Source organism: Antedon bifida, chromosome 6 (assembly GCF_963402885.1).
Source record: "Antedon bifida chromosome 6, ecAntBifi1.1, whole genome shotgun sequence".
Lineage (NCBI taxonomy): Eukaryota > Metazoa > Echinodermata > Crinoidea > Comatulida > Antedonidae > Antedon > Antedon bifida.
This window is the reverse complement of record NC_136231.1, coordinates 22,688,650-22,712,939: the sequence shown is the minus strand read 5'-3', so window position 1 is coordinate 22,712,939 and position 24,290 is coordinate 22,688,650. Positions and strand designations below refer to the sequence as shown.

The window sequence follows — 24,290 nt, the reverse complement described above, 5'->3', positions numbered from 1 at the left end:
ATATATGATATAATATTAAATTTTGATAAATCTGTAAAATTAATTGCATTCATATAGCCACTACAGTTGAACCTCTCAGGGCCACCCCTAAGTCGACCACTACAGCGTTTTATGAACCCGGTCACATCCAGACCAGGACAACAGTTTCACCACTAAGTGAAACAACCGTTCTCTATGAAGATGGTGATGATGATGATAAGCAAATTACTGTAGATCGTCAAACATCTGCAAAGGTGACCACTAAAATGCCAACTACTCCAAAACGAGGTAAACTGGGCGGTAACTGTTCTTGTATTATAGTATTATTTAATATAATAAGTAATCTAATAAAAGTAGACAATGTATATGCAGTAGTTCTAATAAGTTATATTTCTAGTTTTTATAATGATTAATATTAATAATAGCAATGATGGAGATGATTATAAAAATATTAGTAATACCATTTCCTTAGTGAATTTTGCATTGCTTAACTTTAGTAATCAAAAGTAGATTTTAACTTTCAAATTACACAATTTATTTTAAAATATAAATATTTATATTAACAAATTTGTTATTAGTGTAAAAATGAAATTCCTAATAAGTATTCCATTTATTCCTATTAATGGATGATAGATAAGAAATAAAATACAACTCTGACATGATAATTATAATTCCAGGGATAGCATAACAATTGTATTGTTATCCTTCATCTGTCAAAAATGATTTTAATATTTCAAAAAGAATATTATTTGTTTTTGCCTCACAGTAGTAACTAACAAAGTGACAGAGCCATCTATTGAAGTTTACCGATGCCCTGAGGAGGTTCAGCGAGGTGTCACCTGGGAAGCTACAAGATCAGGACAGATCGTAGATGCACCTTGTCCTGAAGGTACAACAGGTAAGATCTATTATACAACGTATAGATTTATGTATATAATGTACAATTATTTTACAAGTAAAAGGCCACACAATGAATGTATAAAATTATTGACTGTTATACCTCCATGCTCACACTGTTCAATAACCCACTAATGTAATTTTACTGTTTTTACCGACAATAAGATAATCGACCAACCAAAAAATGTGCTCCAGAAAGTTGGCTTAAACCTGTAGATGATACTTTTGAATTTAGCTTGTTCCTGCCAAATCAACTTTATACTTCGAATCCTGAATATTTTGACAAATATGTTTACACCATATGTTTTCATATATATGTTGATCAAAATATCCTTCTATTTGATTTGTTTGTGGATCTTTAATGATATGGTACATTACATTTTATATATTAGAATCTTGACTGCAGTCAATCAACTTTTATTACGCCATTGCTAATATAACGTTTTGACTCTCTGTTTAATAACTGCAGTGTGATTAAAATCGTATTTATGTTTATGAAAGGTTTTTTTGTTTTCTTTTTTAAAAGGTTTGGCTCAGTGGGCATGTGTTGGCCGTCCAGCTCAATGGTTCCCTCCATCAGGACCGGATTTGAGTAATTGCGTATCACCATGGGTTAATAATATAACAAAGATGGTAAGATCTTTCCCGAGTCTAACATGATCATTTTATGGAGATTTTTAAATAAAACTTTATATTGAATCAATTATAAAAGGCCATATTCGTAATGACTACACTGTTATAGTACATTTTATACACTGAGGTAACATCACAACATGTACATAAATTATAATAAGTGGAATCACACTCATGGACCTTCAATTTTTAAGACGTGTTCTACCACCAGAACAATGGAGGAGAGTCTGTGGAAATTATATGGCTTTGGATTGTGGCGCCCCTTATCTTAGCCTCTTGACTCAAGTATATTAATGTGCAAATATTTGTTGACTATTTTTCTAGATTGAAATGGGCCAAAACTCTAATGATGTCACTGCAGCATTAGCTGAAGCCACCAATCAGGAAGGTGAACTATATGGTGGCGACGTTCTTGAAGTTGTAAATATCTTGTCAACATCTTTAGAAAAAACTAAGATTGAGATTGAGGAGTACACTGTTGAGGAAAAATCTGCATATACCACCCAGATTACTGAGGTGAGCGAGTGCGATCATTCACCTAACACACTCCTAAACTTCCCTTGAAGAGTGTGATTTACAACACACTTAAATTTGGTAAACTTCTACACACCAAAATAAAACGGCACACCTACAGCACCCCTAAATGTATTGAAGAGTGCAATTTGTAGCACACCTACATTTTAAAAAGACAAGGCCTGATAACCACTACCAAAGTAAACAGCTTTTTGAAGTTGTAATCTAAATGTCAATGTTCAATAATGTAAATTTATTTTTCTGATACGATACCATTTAAAAAAAAAGAGTTTATACTTAGTAGCCATGTTTGAAAAATATCTATATTTCTCTATTATTCTATAATTTCTATACAGATGCTGTACTTGTTTACAACAATGATGATGTAATTCTTATCTTCTTATATTTCTTTCAAGGCTAGCATGTGAACCAAGTTAGCCTATGCATACGTACAGTGAATCTATACCTTTGATTTTTAATTGTTAGTGAAGATTTTAATCTTAGGCTGCCATCCCCTTCCTTCCATTTACAACAGGTGGATCAAGTGTAGAAAAAATTCATGTCAAAATCTGTGTTTCAATTTGTTCTTTTTCGTCATAACATTTATTCTTACATCAAATATGTTCACATCATTGATTCCATATGAAGGATCAAAGAGTTATCACTTTTTCAATCTAACCTTATAAACACTGTCGTTTTTTTAGATGAAGCGACAATCGGGCAGTGAACTTTCTAAATTTAATTTCTTAGAACACTAGTCTTCTATTTTGTAAAATAGTTGGCAGATAGTTGATATTAGATGACATGAATCTCTGCTGCTAGCCAATAATGATGATATTTGATGCAGAGAAATGTATAGTAATTTGTGTTATGTTGTTTATTTGAAAGTCATGATTCTGGTAAATTTAATTGGTGTTATCAAATTGAGTAGAAATGTTTTGGGGCAATAAAACTTGTCATCAGTATGTTGCATAAACTCTGATGCTTAGTTTTATGTGAAGACACATTCTCAAATGATACAAACTCAAAACTGTGAAAGTTCTTTATTGGTAATTGAATTTGATAGTAATGTTTTTTCAGTTAATTTGATTTCTGATAAGGGCAACTTGACAAGAAAATAAAAAGACATCTGAGAAAAATAACAGCAGCTTTTAAACTTACCATGTTGAACATTTTTATTAGTAGCTGTAGGCCTATAATGAAAAACTAGATTCAAACTTCTCCCATCATCAGTGATAAATTTATCTAAACATACTGTGTACATATTACACCTGTAGGAATGTAGGCCTACTAGTTTTTTTCTGATATTATTATTATTATTAATTAAGGAAGAGGAACATTTTCTTCTTTGATTTTACCAATATGCAGTTTGATGATAATAATTATATCATATCAACTCATTTATTTTTCAGAATTTTATTTCCACTGGAAGTAACATGCTTGCAAACAAAAGAAAGTCTTCGTGGCAGGACCTTCCCACTCGGGAAAAGTCGGACACTGCCACCAACCTTTTGGCATCCATTGAACAGAGTGCATTTTTAATGGCCGATACATTCAAAGAAGAAAGGAGTTTTTATGGTGGAGCCGAAAATGTCTGTAAGTGGCTATAAGTAATATTTAAGTTAATACATCATATTCATTATAGTTTTTTTATTGAATGCAAAGTTAAAAAGAAACTAAAAATATATTGATACTAAAAAAAAAAACAGCATAGTATATTTTCAATGATGTTTTTTAAAAATTTATTTCTGAAAGAAAAATATAATAATTCTGAAAATAATGGATGTTGTGTGCACAATTTAATTCAAGTCGAAACTTGTGAACATTATGTATGCGAAACAGAGTTATTAATTCATTTTCTTTTTCAAATAGTGATGGAAATTGTAGTTCATGAGATGAAGAAGGCAACATATGACCTAGAGTTTCCCAAGACGCCAGAATTTCCCAACACCACAGTATTGGCTCAGCAATGGAACAACATCCAGGACAGGATAACAATATCATCGACTAGTATTCAAGATAAACAAGAGAATGGTAAGATTGTATATCATCATTTGTATTTTGTAATAATTCTTCAAAATATGACTTGCTCAAGGTAATTATGGTGCAGATACTAAATTTGTCAGTAGAAATGAAATACTGTATATGCACAATATTTTGTTCATGCATATTTTCAAGGTAACATGTAATTGAAATATGAAAAAAAATGTAAAATATAAAATAATTATTCAGTATATAGTATTTATGAATTTTCAATAAAGCATTTGATACATAAAATTATATTAAAACACAGTATACAGGTATGTTAATAGGTTGTTTTACAAAAAAAAAAAATCCACGCATAAAATATCATGTGTTAAAGCTTATCCAGTATGAAAATGTAATACTAATAGCGTTATGAACATGTATGTATGTTTTGTTTTAGTACACAAGGGAGCTTTTAGTTATATGTATTTTTATAATGTGGCTTTGTAAGGCTGTCTATCCTAGGCTATATAGGCTAATCTGTAGTCATGTGTTTTATAGTGATCTATAAGCTAAATTAATGTAGTTAAGTACCACATTGCAAATGTCATTAACAGACTAATAACATACAACTGTGCATCTGTCGTCAAATGGATAAAAATTAGCTCAAAATGTTATTAATGATGATGACATGTGATTTGGAAATTAACAGCCGCTGTCCACTGTGGGATGAAATTTATTGCTTTTGATATCACTACCATATTGTAATTTTGTTTGTTGAAATTTTGAAATTCACTAATAATGTGTAATTTGAACAGGTGTGGTGTTTAATTGATAGGATTTGGGTTTGATATTATTATCTATAAGTTAAAAATAAATAGAAATTATAAGTGTACATATAAAACCTACATAGTAGGCATATAATACTTGCTATACTTATACAAGCAATATATTAAAATACATTCAAACAGTAATTGTACTCTTTATACAAGCAAAACATGATATTAAAATACAGTAAAGTACATTAAATTTTAAAATAGAATGTGTTTTTTCTTCATCTTTGTAGGTAGGGTCAAACTAGTATTCTTTGCATACAATAACATGGAAGAGTTGTTAGGCGTGACAAAGAAACGTAAGGATACGCTTGTGAATAAACAATTTGTGAACTCTCGAATCATATCGCTGTCAGTCAACGACCCAATGACACCAGCACCTCTCAAAGAACCTGTCAAAATGGTATTCAACCATTTAAAGGTAAGGGTTAATATAAAGACATAAACGTAGGAAAATGTTTCTTGCCCGCATTTCTAGTTCAGGAAAGTTGTAATTATTCTTATATTATTCACCTTCAATCAATGAACTGTCTTCGGTACTGTAATTGTTTGTTGGTATCTATGATTTTATTGTTTGTATTATTATTATTATTATTATTCATTGTTGAATGAATTTCTGATGGTACCAAAGTAAAAACAGTTAAAAATGAATAATACTAGCAGTTTCCATATTACACTGATTTGGGAAGGAGAGTTTGCTGTCAGGAAAAACCTCAATATGATACCCTGATATTTTTAGACTAATACCCGATTCACACACAACACACTTCTTCTGGAATAATCTTATTGTATGCTAAACGTTAACGCTTTTACACACTATAGTTTGTAATGGTGTAATGTATTCACTGTGTAAAAAAGATACATAAACAATGTGCTATGTTACATTGGTTTATGTAAACTCTAACAACCTATCTGAAGAATAAACGATGACCAATACAATTGTGTTAACACTTATTTTTACGATTTTGTAGAGTGAATCAGGTTGAATAATATATATATATAAATGTGATTGTTTTTTTTAACAGAATGGAAGTTCAAATAAAGATCCTGTATGTTCATTCTGGAAATTTGAAAACAGGTATTTAACATTATTGTTACTCTGTACATTATATTTATAAACCATTTATTCTTTGACAACCAGACTTTTCTATATACATTGTGTAAAACCGATATGTTTGCAGTGTTTTTAATTATAAATTTATGTAAAAAACAAACTCTCTTAGATCAATTAAGATTTCAAGGTAACATTAATATGAATTGTGAAAGGAAAAAAACAGCAAATTGATTGCTGCAGTGTTTTTTCTCAAAAAACCCCACAGATCATTAATTTCTATTTCTACAAGTCAGCCGCATTTATTTTTTTTCCCTTGAGTGCTGTCTTAACTTATCAAATCTATATATATATTAGTTTGCTTTAAGCTTATCTCATGACTTCATTGTGTAATGAACTTGGCACAAAATATATTTTTAGAAACAGATGTATTATCTCATATAAGAGGTTTTTTTTTGTGAAGTGAATAAATCTGAAAGTTATTGTATAATTATTTAACAGTAGAATGTGATTCTGGCCCAGATACAAATAAAGTATAAATATATACCATATCGTTTAGAATTTTTTCTGTTCCTGTAAATATATAAATTGACTATAATATACTAAAGATGAGGGTGTTGCTATCCAATCAAATTTGAACCATTCCATGAAAGTCTCAGTGGTCTAAGTATTTTTGCATAATACACACATAATCAGAAAATTCCAGGTTCGAATCTTAGTTGGAATGGCTTTTCCTCATAAATTTTCTTATCTTACTGTTTATACATTTTCAATATATTTCCTGGCAGTTTAATTTATATATATTGACTTAAATTTCTGTCATTTACAGTACAAGTAAGCAATTTATTTTATTGCATTTACAAATGTAATGGTTGTTCTCTTTTCAGTACACATGGGGAGTGGTCTAGTGAAGGCTGTCATGTTGTAGACAGTAACTCTACCCACACTGAATGCTCTTGCAATCATCTCACAAACTTTGCTATTATAATGGATGTAAAAGGAGTTCAGGTTAGTCTATGCAGTTATTTAAATAGACCAACATTACTACCTCTGCCCCTTTAAGAGAAATAATTGCTACAATTATATCAGCTATAATTCTGACAGCTCAAATTACAAAGGTATAATTATGTGTAGCAATTTAAAAAGGGACCCAAAATTTGTTGTTATTCCCCGTCTTCACTTACGAGACACTAAGAAAACAGTCTCCAAACTTTTATAGTTTTCTAGATGTATTTTCCCCACGCTTTGGCACAATTTACCAAGTGTATTAATATAGTCTTGCAATCAAACATTTTGCATAGATAGAATAATGCATCACTGGTGCATTTAAGCTTGCTACTATTAGTAGTAATACATTCCTCCTCAGTTATTCAATTGTAGCTACAGATGTTTTCAACCATGATGTTCTTTAGATTTGTTCTGCTATATTACCAGGTGATTACATAGCAACAAGTGATGCATTAAAACTAAAAATAACTTGAAATCGGTAAACTTCTTAGGTTGAAATTACCTTGCTATTGAATTTTTGATGATATATTATCATTATATCAACATTTTGAATTAAAATGTATCCAGTAAAATGTTAAATTGGATATTTGTTTATATATAGATTTCTGACGTGCATACATTTGCATTATCAACCATCACCTATGCTGGATTTACAATCTCTATCACCTGTCTCCTAATGGCCTTTATTACATTCACTGTGTTCAAGTAAGTACATATGTACCTTTTCAGAATGATGGATACTTTGTTACTGTTAATATAATTTGGTAGTCGTTTTATATAAAGACACTACCTTGTATGTCACACGAGAGGCTGATGTATAATGCAACACAGAAATCCAACCTAGACAGTGTATCATCTATTGTTCTGTTCCACAGCCAAAATGCTGCATTTTTGCGCTGCTTAGCCTTTGGCATACGCGGATTCAAGATGGATGCGGAGGATGACCAAATACCGAAATAAATGATTACTAGAATACGATTACTTTACAAAATACTTTCCACTCTGTTTAATTCAGAAAACATTCATTATTTGTTTTAACATTCCCACATTGTATCTGTATATCGCAGAAAACATGGTGTTAATTGATAGCCTAATATTATCTTTTAATTAGTTCAAGTTACTTATTTAATTAATAATCAATCAGTCATACTATCAATTATAATTATTTCAACAATCAATTAATCAGCCAATACAACAACGATTCAAACAATCAATTACACTGTGAGAATCTACTTTGTTTCCTTTTCCTTCCATTTCTTATTTTATTTGATATTTTTTTTTGCATTGTTTAGTATAAATAATAAAACCAAATTGCATAATAAAAGAAAACTGGATTACCCATAAATTGTAAATTTTCTGGTTTTCGATTTGAACATTAAAACACAGACTTTGAGACTAGCTTGGTTGTTTAAAGTGTTAATAACGATTATGATTATAGTGTAATACCAGTATTGTTTTTGCTAATTGACGTCAATGATATTTGTCAACACATGTTGACGTTAAGTGGGCGTAGATTTGCTGTTCAAGATATTCAGTTTTATTTGTTGATAATTAAGTAACAGATATAATATTATATTTTTTATTACAAATCGCTGTAGTGATAATTTTCAGGAGTTGCTTACCTAACAATGTTTATATTAGTTGGTTGAAAAAAAATTTGAAAAAGAGAATTTAGTACAATGATTCTTATACTTAATATGGTACTGTAAATAAAAAGCATATCCCAATCATTCCAAGCAGCATATGGCTGATCTTTATCTCTAACAAATGAGACCAAGAACTTCATTATCTTTTTAATGATTGTAATACGGTATTATGGTTAAATTATAAACAAACACATAAACAGTCATGAACATTTTTAAAAATCGCATAACATAAATGTCAAAATATTGAATTCAATTTTCTAATTTATTTAGAAATCTTCAAAATGACCGTAACACCATTCATAAGAACTTGTGCCTGTGTTTGCTGGTAGCTGAGTTTGTGTTCCTTATTGGCATTGACAAAGGAGATTCCCCTGTAAGTAATTCTATTTAATTTCAATCTCTGTTAGGGCACATGATCTCCAAGAACTTTTGTGTTTAAATTAAACATATTTTGTTTATACTAATTCAAATTGATTTATCATAGACTTACAGTATTATAAACAATATATATACTTCAATTGTTATTTATGTTCATGTGTTTATATTACAGTAAAGAAAATTGTCTGTGAATGCCACTTTTACAATGTTGATATTACTATTAAAAGTTGCGCTATGATTATACTATCCTTTTGTACTAGGTAGATCAAACATTTTAAATTTAATCCACTAGTTTACCACTATCCTTTTAACCTGTGAACATAAATTAATCTAGCACTATTCAATTTGAAATTCAATGTCAATAAGGCACTTCATAATTAAAAACTTGTGTAGATTGTCATGTAATAGTACCCGTTACAGCCTTATAGTTAGAAGGTTTTATATGAAATCTCTGGTACAGTACCTAGTTACCCTTATGATTCTAGACTTGCATTCTAACAGGACTTGAAGATGCTGCAAACTTACAATCACTGTGTAAAGAATGATTTTCAATAATAATTTCATTTTATTAGATGATGTGTACGATTGTAGCAGTTTTACTGCACTATTTTTTCTTGGCGTCGTTTGCATGGATGTGCCTAGAGGGCATTCAATTATACGTGATGCTGGTTGAAGTCTTTGAAGCGGAAAGTTCAAGAAGAAAATACTATTACCCATTTGGCTATGGTAAGATCATTACAGTCATCATGGTTTTTAATATCTTTCTTTATAGCACAATGTTTAAAAACATTTGTAAATATTGATCATGTACCAAATGAAATGGATATCTATAATTAATGTCATTTTTCCCGAGGGTGTATAATAATTGCAATATGCGTGATATACTCTTAGTCCACATTACACCAGCACTTTCAAAAGTTACAGCTAATTAAAACGAACAAAGGACAGTAATTTAATCAACACACCTGAACCATAATGAACACATTCAACTCTCACAAAACGACAAAGGAAAACATCCAGAATGACTTGCCAAGTTTTCAGAAAACAATATTTTTTTCCTGGGGCTAATGTGATTAAATATTATGTATGTCTAATTATAATATTCTGTGTGTTAATTGTAAACTAGATCATGTGTTTGATATACAGATTTCAAAATAATACAAAAGCTATAAAATACAGTACTGTATGTTTAAAAATGCTAAATGATAAAAGTAACTTCATAATTATTTAAATCATTTTTCTTTAGGTGTTCCTCTCATCACAGTAGGAATTGCAGCCCTTGCTAATTATGAAGGATATGGTACAGAGACCCAGTAAGTACAGATTGCCATAGTTTCCCTACATGTATTTACCATGTGTCAGCCACAGTTTTCTTTTAACTCCTGTGAAAAATTGTCTTATATCACATTGCCCCGAAACAGATTTTTTCTGCCACACCACAAGTACTTGTTACAGTGAAACCTAAACTTACAACAATTCTCGAAAAAACCAGTACAGTATTATTTAGTTTTTATTACTTAATATCATCCTCCTGGCAAACTACCTCTTTCCATCCCCCATAATGTTTACAAACTTCACCCTTTTCCCACAAGAGACATGATTATTACTTCAATCCCACTGACAACATTGATCCTCTTTCACTTATTATCAACATCGATGATTTTCAGGACTTCCTAACCCTTTCCTTACGACAGACATCAGCTACCTTCACCTTTGACCTATGTCAGTATAGATTCTATCAAATGCAATCATATGGTCATAATTACCAAATCTACAGACCAAACCAATAAAATGTTTTCCTGAATATATCAACAAATTATTTTTGTCTACGATTTCGTTGAGTCATTTTAACAAATTAGTTGATAACATGGACATTCATTTAAAGATGAACAAAATTCATACAGAATGTATTATTTAAAGCTTATAAACCTCCTTTTTATAATGTCCCTTTCATCTTAAAGTTGTTATTTAATGATCTTGATGATTCACTAATTACCTCTCATTGTTGCAAAAGTAATTGAAGATGTATGAATGAATTGTGTGAATCGAAACTGAATCCTATTAATAACATTGACCTAATATTGTATTACCTTCTAACAGAAATTATTGATCATGATTTTGAATAAGCAGTTTAAAGTATATCACTCATGGTGAAACACAAATTAGTGTAACTACTTAACGAGAATATATTTAATTTATAAATTAACAAAACATTTAATTTTGTAGTCCGGAAATACTTAATCTGAAAAGTTGTTCACAATTTTTGTTGTTATCATCACTGTTCAGAATATTGTCATTTCATTAAAAACAAATCATGTACACTTTTTTTTGTAAAGTGTTGCAGGGTCTTCAGCTATCGTAACGTGTAATTTGTAATAAAGTACGACAAGTGGGGGTAAAATTGACACGTGCAAGGAAATACTGATAGATTTTACTTGCGTGTTTGAACTTATTTGTCAAGCGTTATCTCTTTTAATCTGATTTATTAAGTTGTAATCTTTTTCTCAATGTATTTACATATGAGGGGCCCTGCTTTTTCTTTGTAAGGTTTCATCACAGTGAAGAAATCACTTTTTAACTGGTTTATTATAATATATTTATTGTTTTTTTTTAATAGCTGTTGGTTGGAAGTTGAGAACCATTTCATCTGGTCTTTCATTGGGCCAATCTGCATTGTGATTATGGTAAGATGATAAATTAATGATAATAATCAATTGATTATAGTCTTTATTTTTGGAAGTTAATCAATTATATGATTGGTTTTCAGCATTAGATATGATACAAACAATTGAATGAATATTAAAATATTTAAGATAATGATAAACATTTTAATTGCCCTAATCATCAAGTTAGTCCTGTCTCATTCAAACACAAGCCTCATGTCCAACATATCAGATGACAAACTATGGCCATTTTGCATTATTATAAAATTAGGGCGCCCTGCAATATCTCTATAATATTCAATTAGGCTAGTATAATTATGACGGGACAGTTGTTTATTGCTAATTGACATTTTCACGTCAATGAATTCACGGAAGAGTATGGTGATAGGTAAAACAGACATACTGTCAGACATACATATACTGTCAGAAAAACTACCTCGATAAAGTCTGGGTTATATGCAAAAAAACAACCCTGATGATTTTTTTTAAAAACCTACCCCAAAGCGGGTGATCATTTAAGTAGAACAGAAATAACTAAATAGAAAAGAATAACTAAATAGAAATTCTTTGTAAAAGAATAACTATAAATAGAATAATAATACACAACCAAATACAGTAGAGCTAGCAAAACAGAGTTGGAGGAGCAGAGTCTTCACATATGAAGTTGGCTCCAAATATGAAGAAGAAGAAGAAGAGGAAGAAGAAAAAGATAAATAAAAACCTGGCACTTGTTGTGATTGAGAATTAAATAATTTCAAACTGCTGAATATAGTATGTAATGCCCAGCTAAACTAACTTCAATTTTAAACTATATTCTCAATTATTTTATACCTATAGATTTTATCAGTAGGAATTTTACAAGTCTATTCATATCTTGATGCACTGCTCTTCTCAATAATTAATTGTTAGCGAATTCACTACAAGCCAGATTTTGTAATTAATAAATTGTATGAATGTAAAGCTTCATCATAATTTCTTGACCTAGATTTCAAGTTTGTAGACTCGAGGGACTGTCCGATTAATATGGTTAGGATTTATTACAATATTGTATAGATGTTATAACCATCTCTCAAGGGGCAAATATTCTAAAGCGAATTGCATCAAAGAGTCTCATACTTTCTTTTTTCATTTTGTTGGTCAGGCTTCAGTTAGTATAAAATAATATAATAATTCTATTAATATACTGTACATATCAAAGAAAGACAGAAGAGTTAAAATATGATAAAATCAAAAGTATAATGAAATTTATCCAAGTGTTATGAAAAAAAATTAACAGGAAATAATATTAGTAGTAATAACTAACTTTTCATTTACAGTTGTACCTACAAATCTGACTTATTAGAAACAAAAAGTATCATGGTCATATGAGAATTGAAATGTTTTTGTTCTTTAATTGATATTATAAAAACATATATTTTTCTTAGGTCAACACAGTTTTTCTCACGATGGCGTTTGTTATAATGTGCCGTCACAGCACCATAGCAACAAACAAGCGACAAAAAACGACCAAGGAGAAACTGACGTAAGTATTTTGACTTGCTCTTTTCTAACGCACTGATAATTTAATTATAAAACCTGTCAAACAAAATCCTGATTAACTTTTGTTATATTAAACATAAGGTAGATTTTTTTAACTGATTATAAACAAAATTGTGAAAAGATACATAAAATCTGAGGTACAAAGGAAATTAGTATTATCACGTTAGTGTTAACATACGTCATCATGTTTTTTCGTACGCAATTGATGACTTGGACGCAAACAAAAGATTTGTATAGTTAGTAAAACCAGACAATTTCACATTTTTATAACTCAAAAGAGATCGCACATCTCTTGGGACATTTTTACCAGACGGACAACTTTATCGAGCATTGACGACATAATGCAATTAGCAACGATAATAAGCTCAGTATGTGATATTATCATAAGCTTGTGAGAATCGTGTGATTCTTGGTCTTGTGAATGGGTGGGAGTTTTAATGCATGACACGCGAACCATCCAACGTGTTGATAGTTTTGTAAGCTGGAATACGTTCATCAGTGCATTGACTGTCCCTTGCAAACTGGTGGGATTTGAAATGCGTGACATGCAAAACATTGGGGATTAGAAAAGGAAGGAAATAAACTACTCATTTCATTGGAAAAGGAAGTATTAAATGATATATAATTAATGAAAAGGAAAATAATTCATATCATTTGATGATTATTCAAATGCACTTTAGTTTTAATCACGAAATAGACAATGTTTTATATTACAGGAGTTCTACCATTGTTGAGTAAACAGAGAGATTTTCCCCCTATTTTTCTAAATGAATGTTGTTTTTTTAAAACTATAAATTAATATTATTGTATTTGTTTCATAATTGCCTTGTGTATGAAGTTCTACAGAAAAGATTGTGTAAGAATAATACAGCAATTAATATCGTCATTTTGCACCTATTTTATTCAATATTTTCACGCACTCTTTATTTCAAGTTTCGCTACATTGAGAACAGTTTGAAATGGCTTACAAACAGCTCTTTGACATTTATGAGTGGCTGATCACATGATTTAATCAAATAATTAAAAAAAAAACATTTATTTCATTAAAAAAAAAACAAAAAAAAAAGGATTCAAAGATCTAAACATGGATTAAATTACTTTTCCATTATTACAAATCATCTTGCGGGCCAGATATAGAGCATAGTGTCACGGGTGGGGATGTATCACCCACTAATGTAACAATCGACCACTAATGTTAGTGGGTGATTCAGGGGAGGCCCCATATTTCCGTGGACTATGGGGGCTAAGCTTTAGCATTCAAACTGTTCTTTTGTGGTTTTGACTTACAGCACCATTTTGACTTATTATGAACAAATTCATGTATAGGCTATTGTGAATGTTTTTTAAGTTGCAGCTTCAGATTTATTTCATTCCATCAAAACATTATTGGTATCAATTTTCATAATAGATTTTTCTTTTTCTTAAATTGCAAAGCATTCCTTGCTGTACATACATTCATGTAAAAAGTCATCCAATTTAAAAATACATGTATTGTAATGAAACCCATCCATGACTATCATTACAAAAAATCATACATAGGCCTAATATAGAGTATTAGTTTCCATGATGGTACATTGTTTTATGATATGTGCCTATCTATCTAGTTTCTGTCATACTTAAGCTCTGTCTACACTATCAAACTAGTTTGACAAAAATTGTGTGATGTGCCCAATTATGGTAGTGATATGCCCAAATATGGTAATGATATGACATCATTGTATTTATATGGGCACATCACATTTTCTTGTCACATAAAGTTTGATAGTGTAAACAGATCTTTATGAAATGATTTGCAGGTTTTCGGTACTCTAAAGTCACATTTTTACATCATAATGTTAAAAAATTACATTTTTTAACTATCAGTTGTGTGACCATGGATGTAAAAATACATGGTGTAACTGTTACATTCTGTATTGTTTTATGGGTATAGTTGATTGTAAAAGAGTAATTCCATGTAATTTTCCCCTATTTGTAATCTGTCAATTCCTATTCTGCCAATTCCAATCGTCTTTTGTAAGTTGTAGTTATCATTTTGTTTCTGATATTTGCTTTTTGTCATAGTTTTATGTCATTACCATTAAGTATTCCTTGCCCACTCAGCTTGCAACATTTTCTTGGCCAATTTTGTTTTTTCTTACCTTATAGTTCTTGCTCTATTATTGCCCTTATATTTTTAATCATCTTTAACATTTAAATTAACAAAGCAATACAATATATAAACTGTAAGGATTATGACACAAGACCCCTAAAACCAAAAGTATTAATTAATAATTTAAAATCTTTATTATAAATGTAAAGTTTTTATATAAATGATTTTGAATGATTATTTACTTTCAATCACAGTGTTGGAACCGATAGACTGGAGTATATTATGTAAGTAGCATCACCTTGGTAACCTGCATCTTGGTGATGGTATCCTAGCAACAAAAACATTTCATCTAATCACTGATTGGTTAATTTATATCTTTCTATTAATTGTTGCAACAGATACTCTGAAAATGCACTTTTTCATTCATTATTTGTTATCATTTTCATTTACTTTATGTACTACCATAATACTCGTTTCTAACATTTTATTTCAAAAATCTATTTTGTAATAGCGAACAGATAACTTTGAATTTGAGTCATTCAACTATTCTGTCTTTCTTGCAACTTCTCACGTTTTGATAGATTTGTGATATCTGTAAAAAGGACATTTTATTTTAATTTTATGTACAATTAACATCACTCTGAGTATTTATATCTTCGTATTATCTTCTTTTGAATGTTCATGCATTTCATTGTTATTATTTGGATTCATGTCTATTAACTGCATTTTATTTTTCATTATGTTATTTTAATTTCAAACAGATGATTGTATTACTCACCTCCATAGTTCTGTATTATATAATAAATTAAATTCATCTTATTTGAACTGTAGAACTCTGCATTTCTAAATACTCTTACTTTTTGCAAGAAATTCAGAAGTGCAAAAATTAAGAGCTCTTTGTACAATACATGATTAATTAAGAAATTGTTACCTATGCACAGTTAAACATCGCAAATTACAGACCTTCAAAAAGAGCTCTACAGTACATTATCTTTCATTGTGTATATTGTATACTTACATCATTGACATGTAATTTATGTCATCTATCACTATTTTTATTTGATTTAAAATCAATTATTGCTAACAACTGGCTGTAAAAAACTAATGACCTATCAATGCACATAGATATATAAAATAGGTCTTCATAAATCGAAATCTTCTTATTATATATCTAATGTATTTTCGGTACACCATGTATATCACTCCTGAGAACGATCAAAGCATATTGATCGAAACGTCGAGAAACTAAACAGTTTTTTTCAGAACTAATATACGTGGTGTACTGCAAATTTTATATCAACATTGATTTCACCATGCAAACCTTCAAACAATATAATAATGTATTTTCGTTTAATCTTTAATCTTTTGTTTTAGGTCTTGGGTACGTGGCTCATTTGTATTGCTCTGTATTCTGGGAATAACATGGATCTTTGGTTTGCTGTATGTTAGTGACAGTACTGTCATGTTTGCGTACATCTTCACCATATTCAATTCAGTGCAAGGAGTTTTCATATTTGTATTCCACTGCTTGATGAACGATAAGGTGAGAATTCAAAACTCATGCATACATGTATTACAAATTTATCTATTGAATCCAGTATATAATATTTATTTGTTCACCTGTTTCAAAAGCCTCAAAAACATTCAGTTTTATAAGTTGATTATTCTTTAATGCAGGTGAAGAAAGAATACAGAAGATTTGTGCGTAACAATGCTTGGATGCCAACATGTTTGAGAACCCAATTTGGTGGCATGTCGTCTACTCAGTCTAATCAGCAGGCATCATACAGATCAAGCTCTACATCGGCAGTAAGTTAATAATAATTTGGAATTTTATCTGCTTATGTTTTCAAACCAGTGTTGCAGTAGATCCTAGTCGTCCAATCCTCAAATTAGAGTATTTGCAACAGCTATCACATCATAGATTGTTCTGTAAGCATGCTCATATGATGATAACGTAAAGTGTATTAATGATTATGAATTATCAATTTTTTTATAGAAACTGCGAAACATGTGGGACAATCGTCGCTATAGTGATTCAACTAGTGTTGACAAACGAAAGAGTAACTCTTCACTTAACAAAGGGTCTTATGGAGGTACTGTATTGACATTTAGTTTTTTACATTGCTATTTTTCTCATACTTGTTTCTTTGTTTCACTTTATCTTATATTAGACATTTTATAGTCCATCTATTCTGTTGTGAAATTATTTTAAACTTTCTTGTGTATACAGTCTAAATTGTAATTGTTTATTTTTTTTGTTTTCTAAATTCAACATTATGTTATGGTTTGTGTTCTGTACCTTTCTCTTTTTCTAGATTTTGAAATTTGTTTTGCCCCAAATGATACAAATATCATCGAACCTGACCGATATACAGTAAATGATCATTTCCTTTTCATTTCTGCATGCCCCAGCAGAACTGACTGCAGACACAAAAGAAGCCTTACCAATCAACTAATATCTCACAATTCTAGATGCCCTGTCTGAAAATTCTTGACCTTGGTTAATTTACTAAAGTTAACTCTCCCGAACTGGAAACTGAACTGCCCAAAAATGTATGGTTCTCTCGAATGCGTTTTTAATGATAAAAATTAATTTTGGATGAATTGAATGTTCAGTTAACAAAGTCCAGTTTCGGGAAAGTTGATTACTGTAACCTATTGATGCAGTTATACTGTTTAATAGGGAGTTTTCATTTTGCTTGCATTGCACCAGAGTCAATAGAGCGCAACAAACACATGATTTTAAAAATCACTCAATAAATGATCTTTTATGTTTAATTTGTATAACTGCAATATTATTGTTCAATAAACCAAATGAAGGTACTCAGTAGCTTATAAAAGTACTGCAGTAGCTTATAAAAGTACTCAAGTAGCTTTTAAAGTTATGACAGTAGCTTGTTATTTTTGCAACATTGCATTGTTATTGTAACAACTGTATTTAATAATAATAATAATTTTTGCATTAATTCTTTTAAAAAAGTTTTTTTTTGAAAATTATACTTGGTAGTATTGCTTTTTTTTAATAAATTCAATAAATATCTATTTATTGACTTAACACATGTTAATAATAGATAATTTTTAAGATTTAATAACAAAATACTGCTATTAAACAATTGTATTTATAATATTGTAATATAATATAAGTGCATGTATGGTCTCCAATTGAGAGTCAATTTAGCAGATGTAGTGTACTGAATTTTAGATTGTGTAACACCAGTGAATATGACGTTTCAGTGCCATTGTAGAGAACAGGAAAGGTGTTACAAGATCAGTAGACATTTTAACTTTGCATGTTGATCTAAAAACAATACTTAATCTTAAATAGAATCTTTATTTTAACACAATTGCTTAACATTTTTTAGAAAAATTTGTAGTAAATAATCTTAATTTAAGTGGAAAAAAACAGTACTGTTCACTAAATAGAGTAAAGACCAATTCTGTTAATCCAATTCAACATTTTAAAAAACATTGATTTAAATTACTAGAATGATTATTTGATGCCGCAGCATTTGTTTATGTACTCATTGTGATTTGACTTTTTTTTCAGAAGCACCAAACAGATTTAGTGTGAGTGTCGAAAGTCCTTCCTCAGAATCACCGATGATTCACGAAGGAAATGAATATGCGAGTGATGTTTTCTTAAAAGAACCCCAAGAAGACCCAGCCCCATTAGCCTTAGATGAAAATAGCATAATTGATGATAGCATCGCAGATCACTTAGGCTGGCGTATCCGAGCCAACCCATTGCAGTTGTTTGACGTAAAAGAGGAGGAACCAGAACAAAAATCATCGTTTAATGGTGACATAACAGAAACAACTCACTTAGAGGATGATTTAAAAGATGTGCCAAACGAGAGTAAACCATTGATCAATGGTTATGTGAATGGACTCGAAAATGAGAAAGAAATAAATGAAAACATTAAAGAGACTACACAAAATAAAGTAAATGAATGTAATGAAGAAGAAGAAGATAAAATGTTCTCAACTCCAAATGTTTATGTTATTACAGAAGATACAGATGAACTGGAAGAAAAAGTAAGTAAAGGGATAAGAACGTGGCGATTATTAAGCGAGGGACAGTTACGGCTTTTTAAATTTAGAAAACCAAAGTATTCAGAAGTTATTGCAACGGATGACAAAAACACACCTAAATTTCTGGGAATGAAACGTACATACCCTCTGGAAACATTATTATAACTCAATGTTTCTGCATTTATCCTGCATATAAGAATGTCTATGAATATTTAATGACTTTATAAATATTATAAGTGATAATTTTGTGTATAATAACCTGTATAGTTGTGGATAATGTAAATTTATTTTTAAGCTTATATAGACAATTATTGGAATTGCTTTAATTCTAATATCTTTTTATTTAGTTTATTGTTACATTCACAAATTGCTACTTTTGTTTATTTCAATATATATATAAATCCAAAGGCAAATTACTGAAAAAATGACAATGCTGTGGGTGTCAGTGCCTGGATCTCAATGGAGATACAAAAAAAAAACGAAAAGCTAAATCAAAACGATTAAGTAAAACAGCCAGAAAAGTAAGCAGAGCACTAGCCCTTCATCAGTGCAAGTTTCAATATATATATATATTTTAAAAGAAATTATACAAAGCTTGCGATTGAATGATTATTACTATATATGTATAATCGAAAACAAATTTAATACATTTAAATACATTTTTAGGTATTAATTTACATATACAGGTATTAAATTATTTGTGCCAGTTTGTTGCATGTTATTTGCTGGAATTTAATACATTTCTATTATTTTTTTTCAAAAGGAAACGCAATTTGCAAGGTATTCAACATGTCTATGATATTTCTATATGTTTGATCAATTTAGTTGGAATATTAGCATGGTAAACATGTTCCACTGGTTTAAAACTCAATCAAATCCACATTATGGTTTCTTAGTAAACTTTTCTTTTATTGCGTTATCAAATATAATAGCCCCCCCCCCCCCCTCTAACTTTGGAACATGTTTTTCTCATACATTTGCAGTGATACTGGTGTATTAATTTATATAGTAAATGTAAAAGTTCATATAGGAAATGATGGTATGATAATAACGGTGTTAATACCTTAGTTATTTGCTGTATTTTTATTTGGTTTTGTTTATTGTACTTTAATACCATGGATTTTGTTCTTTCATCCTCATGTTGTTCATTGGTTTGTTTGCCCTGATTCCAAACTGCAGCTAAAACTCAATACTTGTTAGATTATACATGTTTATCTTACCACTGGGAAGCTTGTTAGCATTTAGGGATTAATAACCAATGATGCATCTGCATGCTAGCTACTGTAACGCTTATCATTTGATTCAGAGGCGGTCCCATTGTTAGTAGTTCGCATTTAGTGTATTTAGAACCATCAAAACATCTTCTGTAGGCCGATACAATTACGTTAAACCAGTAATTAAATAGGTACGTGTGTGACATTTCGACTTGTCAACAAATCTTCATCTGGCAATGACTTGATATTAGTGGTTGCCATATGAAGATTTGCTGACAACAAGTCGAAACATCACACACATACATATCTAATTACTAGTTTAACGTAAAGAATTGTATACAGATATTAGGTATACTTTTCAAGGAGTGAATATATGGAAATGTATCAAGCTCAATAATGTCGACAACGATATACAATAGAAACAAGAACATTAACTTGTACATTTTCAACATTAGGTAGATTAGATGGATGGCTAACTAACATACAATTTTTGTAGCAATGTCTTAAAATTGTCTGGTTGAAATGTGCATGGTTCTGATTGCTTCAGTAGCATGTATGTAACAGCTTAATTACAGCATTTAATTGGTCAGATGTTTAGCTCTACTTTGGTGTAAATTGTACTGTGTACCCAGTACATTGAGAACACTTTCTAAAAACAACACTTCTTAAGTGGTGGATTTGAGTCCCAGCCGAGTATTTCCAAATTTGTTTGCAAAGTGTTCTCAATGTAGTAAGTATACAGTATAAAATATACATAGTAGATGATGTAAAGTGATAACATTATCAATTGGTGTTATTTACTTACAGTAACCTATTGCTATCTGTGAAATTTTATTTTATCAATATATATTGATTTTGAATCGATTGATTTTTTGATCAGTTGATTGATCAAATAATTGATTAGAGTGATTGATTTATATGAACTTAGTAATTGACAAATGTATTCAATTAATTTTCTTCAAGATTCTTCTAGAATAACTAGAAGAATAAAAACAAAAAAAATGTCAATAACATTAATCATTAATGTTAATATAACAGTATACCAAGTAGTATCTATGTATACTACTCTCATTTAACAATACTATTGCACATTTTGCACATACATTTCTAACTAAAATGTTTTGTTCTTACCAGGATCGTTGTTTGCAAAGTGTAACAACAACATCGGAATATTACGATACATCTTGCATGTCAGATGAGGACATTATTGAAGATCTATGATCAACGACTAACAGACTCACCTAACAAATCTACTACTACTACTGTATTATCTCTTAACAATTTGGTGCTTGTTAGTTGTTAGATGCATGTCATGTGATACTGCCACTAACAGTGATGATTGGCTAGAGCTTTGTAGATAGAAGTATTACACTAAGAATTTAATGTGTGTTTTCTATGTAATCATACTGTGTAACTGTTGTCAACATGTAACTCCAAAAAAAAAATAGTTTTCAATGTTTTACCTGTTCAAATACAATGAGCACATTGTTGCCAATATGTGTAACAAATGTAACTAGATCAATGACATCTGTCTAACAATGTATTTGTGTTCTTTGAAGTGAAAGATCTGATCATTGTCATTACAAGAAACAATACATTCTATTGTGATGATGATGTTCACATTTCTATTAAATAAAAGTTTATTGCACAATTAGTGATAAAATAAGATTTGGTTTCAGTAAAGTCGTTTTGTATATGGTAACAATAGATCACATCTTCAGCAGCTAATGCTGATGAGGTGTGGATGGTAGCCAGATTTACTGTAGCTAATGTTGGGCTCACCATCCCCTACTGCACTCGTTTCCACTAGCTGTGTTCATGTGTTTTGCCAGATTCCTCCTTAAATCAGAGAGGTATAAAGTTTGTATAACCCCTGCTTTAATGCATCGATGTATAGTTTGTAGCTAAATCATCTAGTTAATAACTACAATTTTTTGCATGGTTTCCTACCATATCTGACGTCATGAAGAATGAAAGGTGCTACTGGAGGAACTTAAGCACATCTGGAAATAGCCTGATGAAGTGGGTTTAACCAACTCTTTTTTACTAAATAACAAAAATATTTTTTTTTTTACTGAAATTCTTCTTTAAATTTTTTTTAATAAAGACCGTACGTCTTTGATACTCTATCTATATATTCATGTAAAAAAATCTAGAAAGAAAAAAAGCTGACCCATTGTATCGTTACTATGATACTTTCCAAAAAGTGGTCATCAAAGTATTTATTAAAAGCATGACAACTTTGTTAAATGTTTGTTTTAGAGAAAAAAATGTATTTATTTGAACATTAAAGTTATATGATGATATATGTATTAAAATAGATATAACGAAGAACCTTTTTGAGTATACTGTACTAAGATTGCTATATTTTGCCACAAAAATATAAAATAGTTGGTCTTTATGTTGTACTAGAATAAATTGGGTGGGTTTTTTATGCTGAAAATGAAAGTGTCATATTCCTTTGAAAAATGAAGAAAACTCCCAAATCCGAAGCAGTTCGGATCTTGCAGTGGACGTTTGTTTCGTTGCAGATATAATTGTCATCAATTGTTTGTTTACCTCTATCACAGTTTTTATTGTTCTTTTACATCAGATTTTAAAATGCAACTTTATAGAAGAAAACAATTTTTTTTTTCAAATCAATGTAAATCTGCACCCAGGCCCATACAAAATGTGATATGTCATGGATGTGTAACTTTATATTGAGCATTGTCACAAAAACAAACATATTTATGGTTCCTTATAAAAAAAAAACAATAATAATTACCACATTACAATGTTCATTTTTTAAAAACGACTCCTTTAATTTAAATTTATATTTAGAGTATTACTATTTACAAAGTAAAATAGTGCCTTGGAAGTGTCAAGTTTATCACCATTAATAACCGTAATTATAAATATTTTTTTTTTAATATATGTTTCATTTAGTAAAATATATTTATCATTGTTTTTATAATATACATCTCTTTATATACAAACATATCTAAAATGTGCTTGTTTTTTATTTGTGTTGCATTATATTCTGTTGATCAGAAGTTATTTTATGTTAAATTCTGGTTAATGAAATCAGAAAAATTTTACTATGGATGTATAATGTTATTTTGTGTAGCCCATCACTCTTTTTATTCATATCTGATAGAATCATAATACAACATTCACACTCATACCAGAACTCTCTAGTTCGACATGGTAACCACAAACTAAATATGTGATGCATTTTATGCTCAAATTAAGTTCAGTATCAGTATACATTGGCAGAGTATCTAATTGACAATAGGAGAAGAACAGATTTTACAATGTTTAAGTGATAGCTGTCCACTGTTAAAAGTGATTGTCACATTTCACTAAAAGTATGTACGAGGCTTGTGGTTAGAATCTTTGATATTTCACGTTTTCAAACACATTTGTTTGCGGTCATCCTATTTTTTTCCAAGATACAGTATAATTACTTTGTCTTGCTGATGTACTGGACAACCCGATTTTTTAAAATAGGCACATCGGGTCACAATCGAATGGGTCAATTATTTTGTCAAGGGGTGTGAGAACTATGTTATTGGTTTGTCAGGGTATGTCTTTTTTGCCTTACAAATGTTGGTTTGTTTAGTAATTTTATAAAGAAACTACATAGTTTTCATTCCATATTTGTCCATAAACATCGTGTTGTCTTTATAATTGTAATCGATGTTAATTAAGTCATATAAGGTAAGCTACTATAAGATGTTAATATTTAAATTTAAACAGTATTATATTTCAAGAAAATACTGTACATTTGTGGAGTATAGTTATACTGTAGCTAGTTATATACAGTTTCACAAATTGTATGATTAAATATATCAAAATGTAACAA

General features: G+C 30.0%; 1 protein-coding gene across 11 annotated transcripts in view; it reads left to right on the top strand.

The window, feature by feature from the left end:
* The window catches only part of LOC144844811 (adhesion G protein-coupled receptor L2-like), an 82,895-nt gene extending 58,605 nt beyond the window's left edge, over positions 1 to 24,290 (top strand). For 7 of the 11 annotated variants that reach the window (XM_078701892.1, XM_078701893.1, XM_078701889.1 and 4 more), the window contains exons 5-25: positions 58 to 267; positions 746 to 877; positions 1,403 to 1,509; positions 1,834 to 2,025; positions 3,435 to 3,618; positions 3,895 to 4,056; positions 5,054 to 5,241; positions 5,846 to 5,898; positions 6,759 to 6,879; positions 7,481 to 7,584; positions 8,796 to 8,898; positions 9,476 to 9,629; positions 10,150 to 10,216; positions 11,521 to 11,587; positions 12,991 to 13,088; positions 13,944 to 13,961; positions 15,449 to 15,478; positions 16,569 to 16,737; positions 16,872 to 17,003; positions 17,194 to 17,290; positions 18,745 to 19,700. In XM_078701892.1, the coding sequence (XP_078558018.1) occupies positions 58 to 267; positions 746 to 877; positions 1,403 to 1,509; positions 1,834 to 2,025; positions 3,435 to 3,618; positions 3,895 to 4,056; positions 5,054 to 5,241; positions 5,846 to 5,898; positions 6,759 to 6,879; positions 7,481 to 7,584; positions 8,796 to 8,898; positions 9,476 to 9,629; positions 10,150 to 10,216; positions 11,521 to 11,587; positions 12,991 to 13,088; positions 13,944 to 13,961; positions 15,449 to 15,478; positions 16,569 to 16,737; positions 16,872 to 17,003; positions 17,194 to 17,290; positions 18,745 to 19,394 (3,038 nt within the window). In that variant the 3' untranslated portion in view covers positions 19,395 to 19,700. Of the gene's footprint in view, positions 1 to 57; positions 268 to 745; positions 878 to 1,402; positions 1,510 to 1,833; positions 2,026 to 3,434; positions 3,619 to 3,894; positions 4,057 to 5,053; positions 5,242 to 5,845; positions 5,899 to 6,758; positions 6,880 to 7,480; positions 7,585 to 8,795; positions 8,899 to 9,475; positions 9,630 to 10,149; positions 10,217 to 11,520; positions 11,588 to 12,990; positions 13,089 to 13,943; positions 13,962 to 15,448; positions 15,479 to 16,568; positions 16,738 to 16,871; positions 17,004 to 17,193; positions 17,291 to 17,512; positions 17,722 to 18,744; positions 19,701 to 19,992; positions 20,010 to 21,577 lie in introns of those variants that run through there. The other 4 variants (XM_078701898.1, XM_078701896.1, XM_078701899.1 and 1 more) reach the window with 4 other exon arrangements.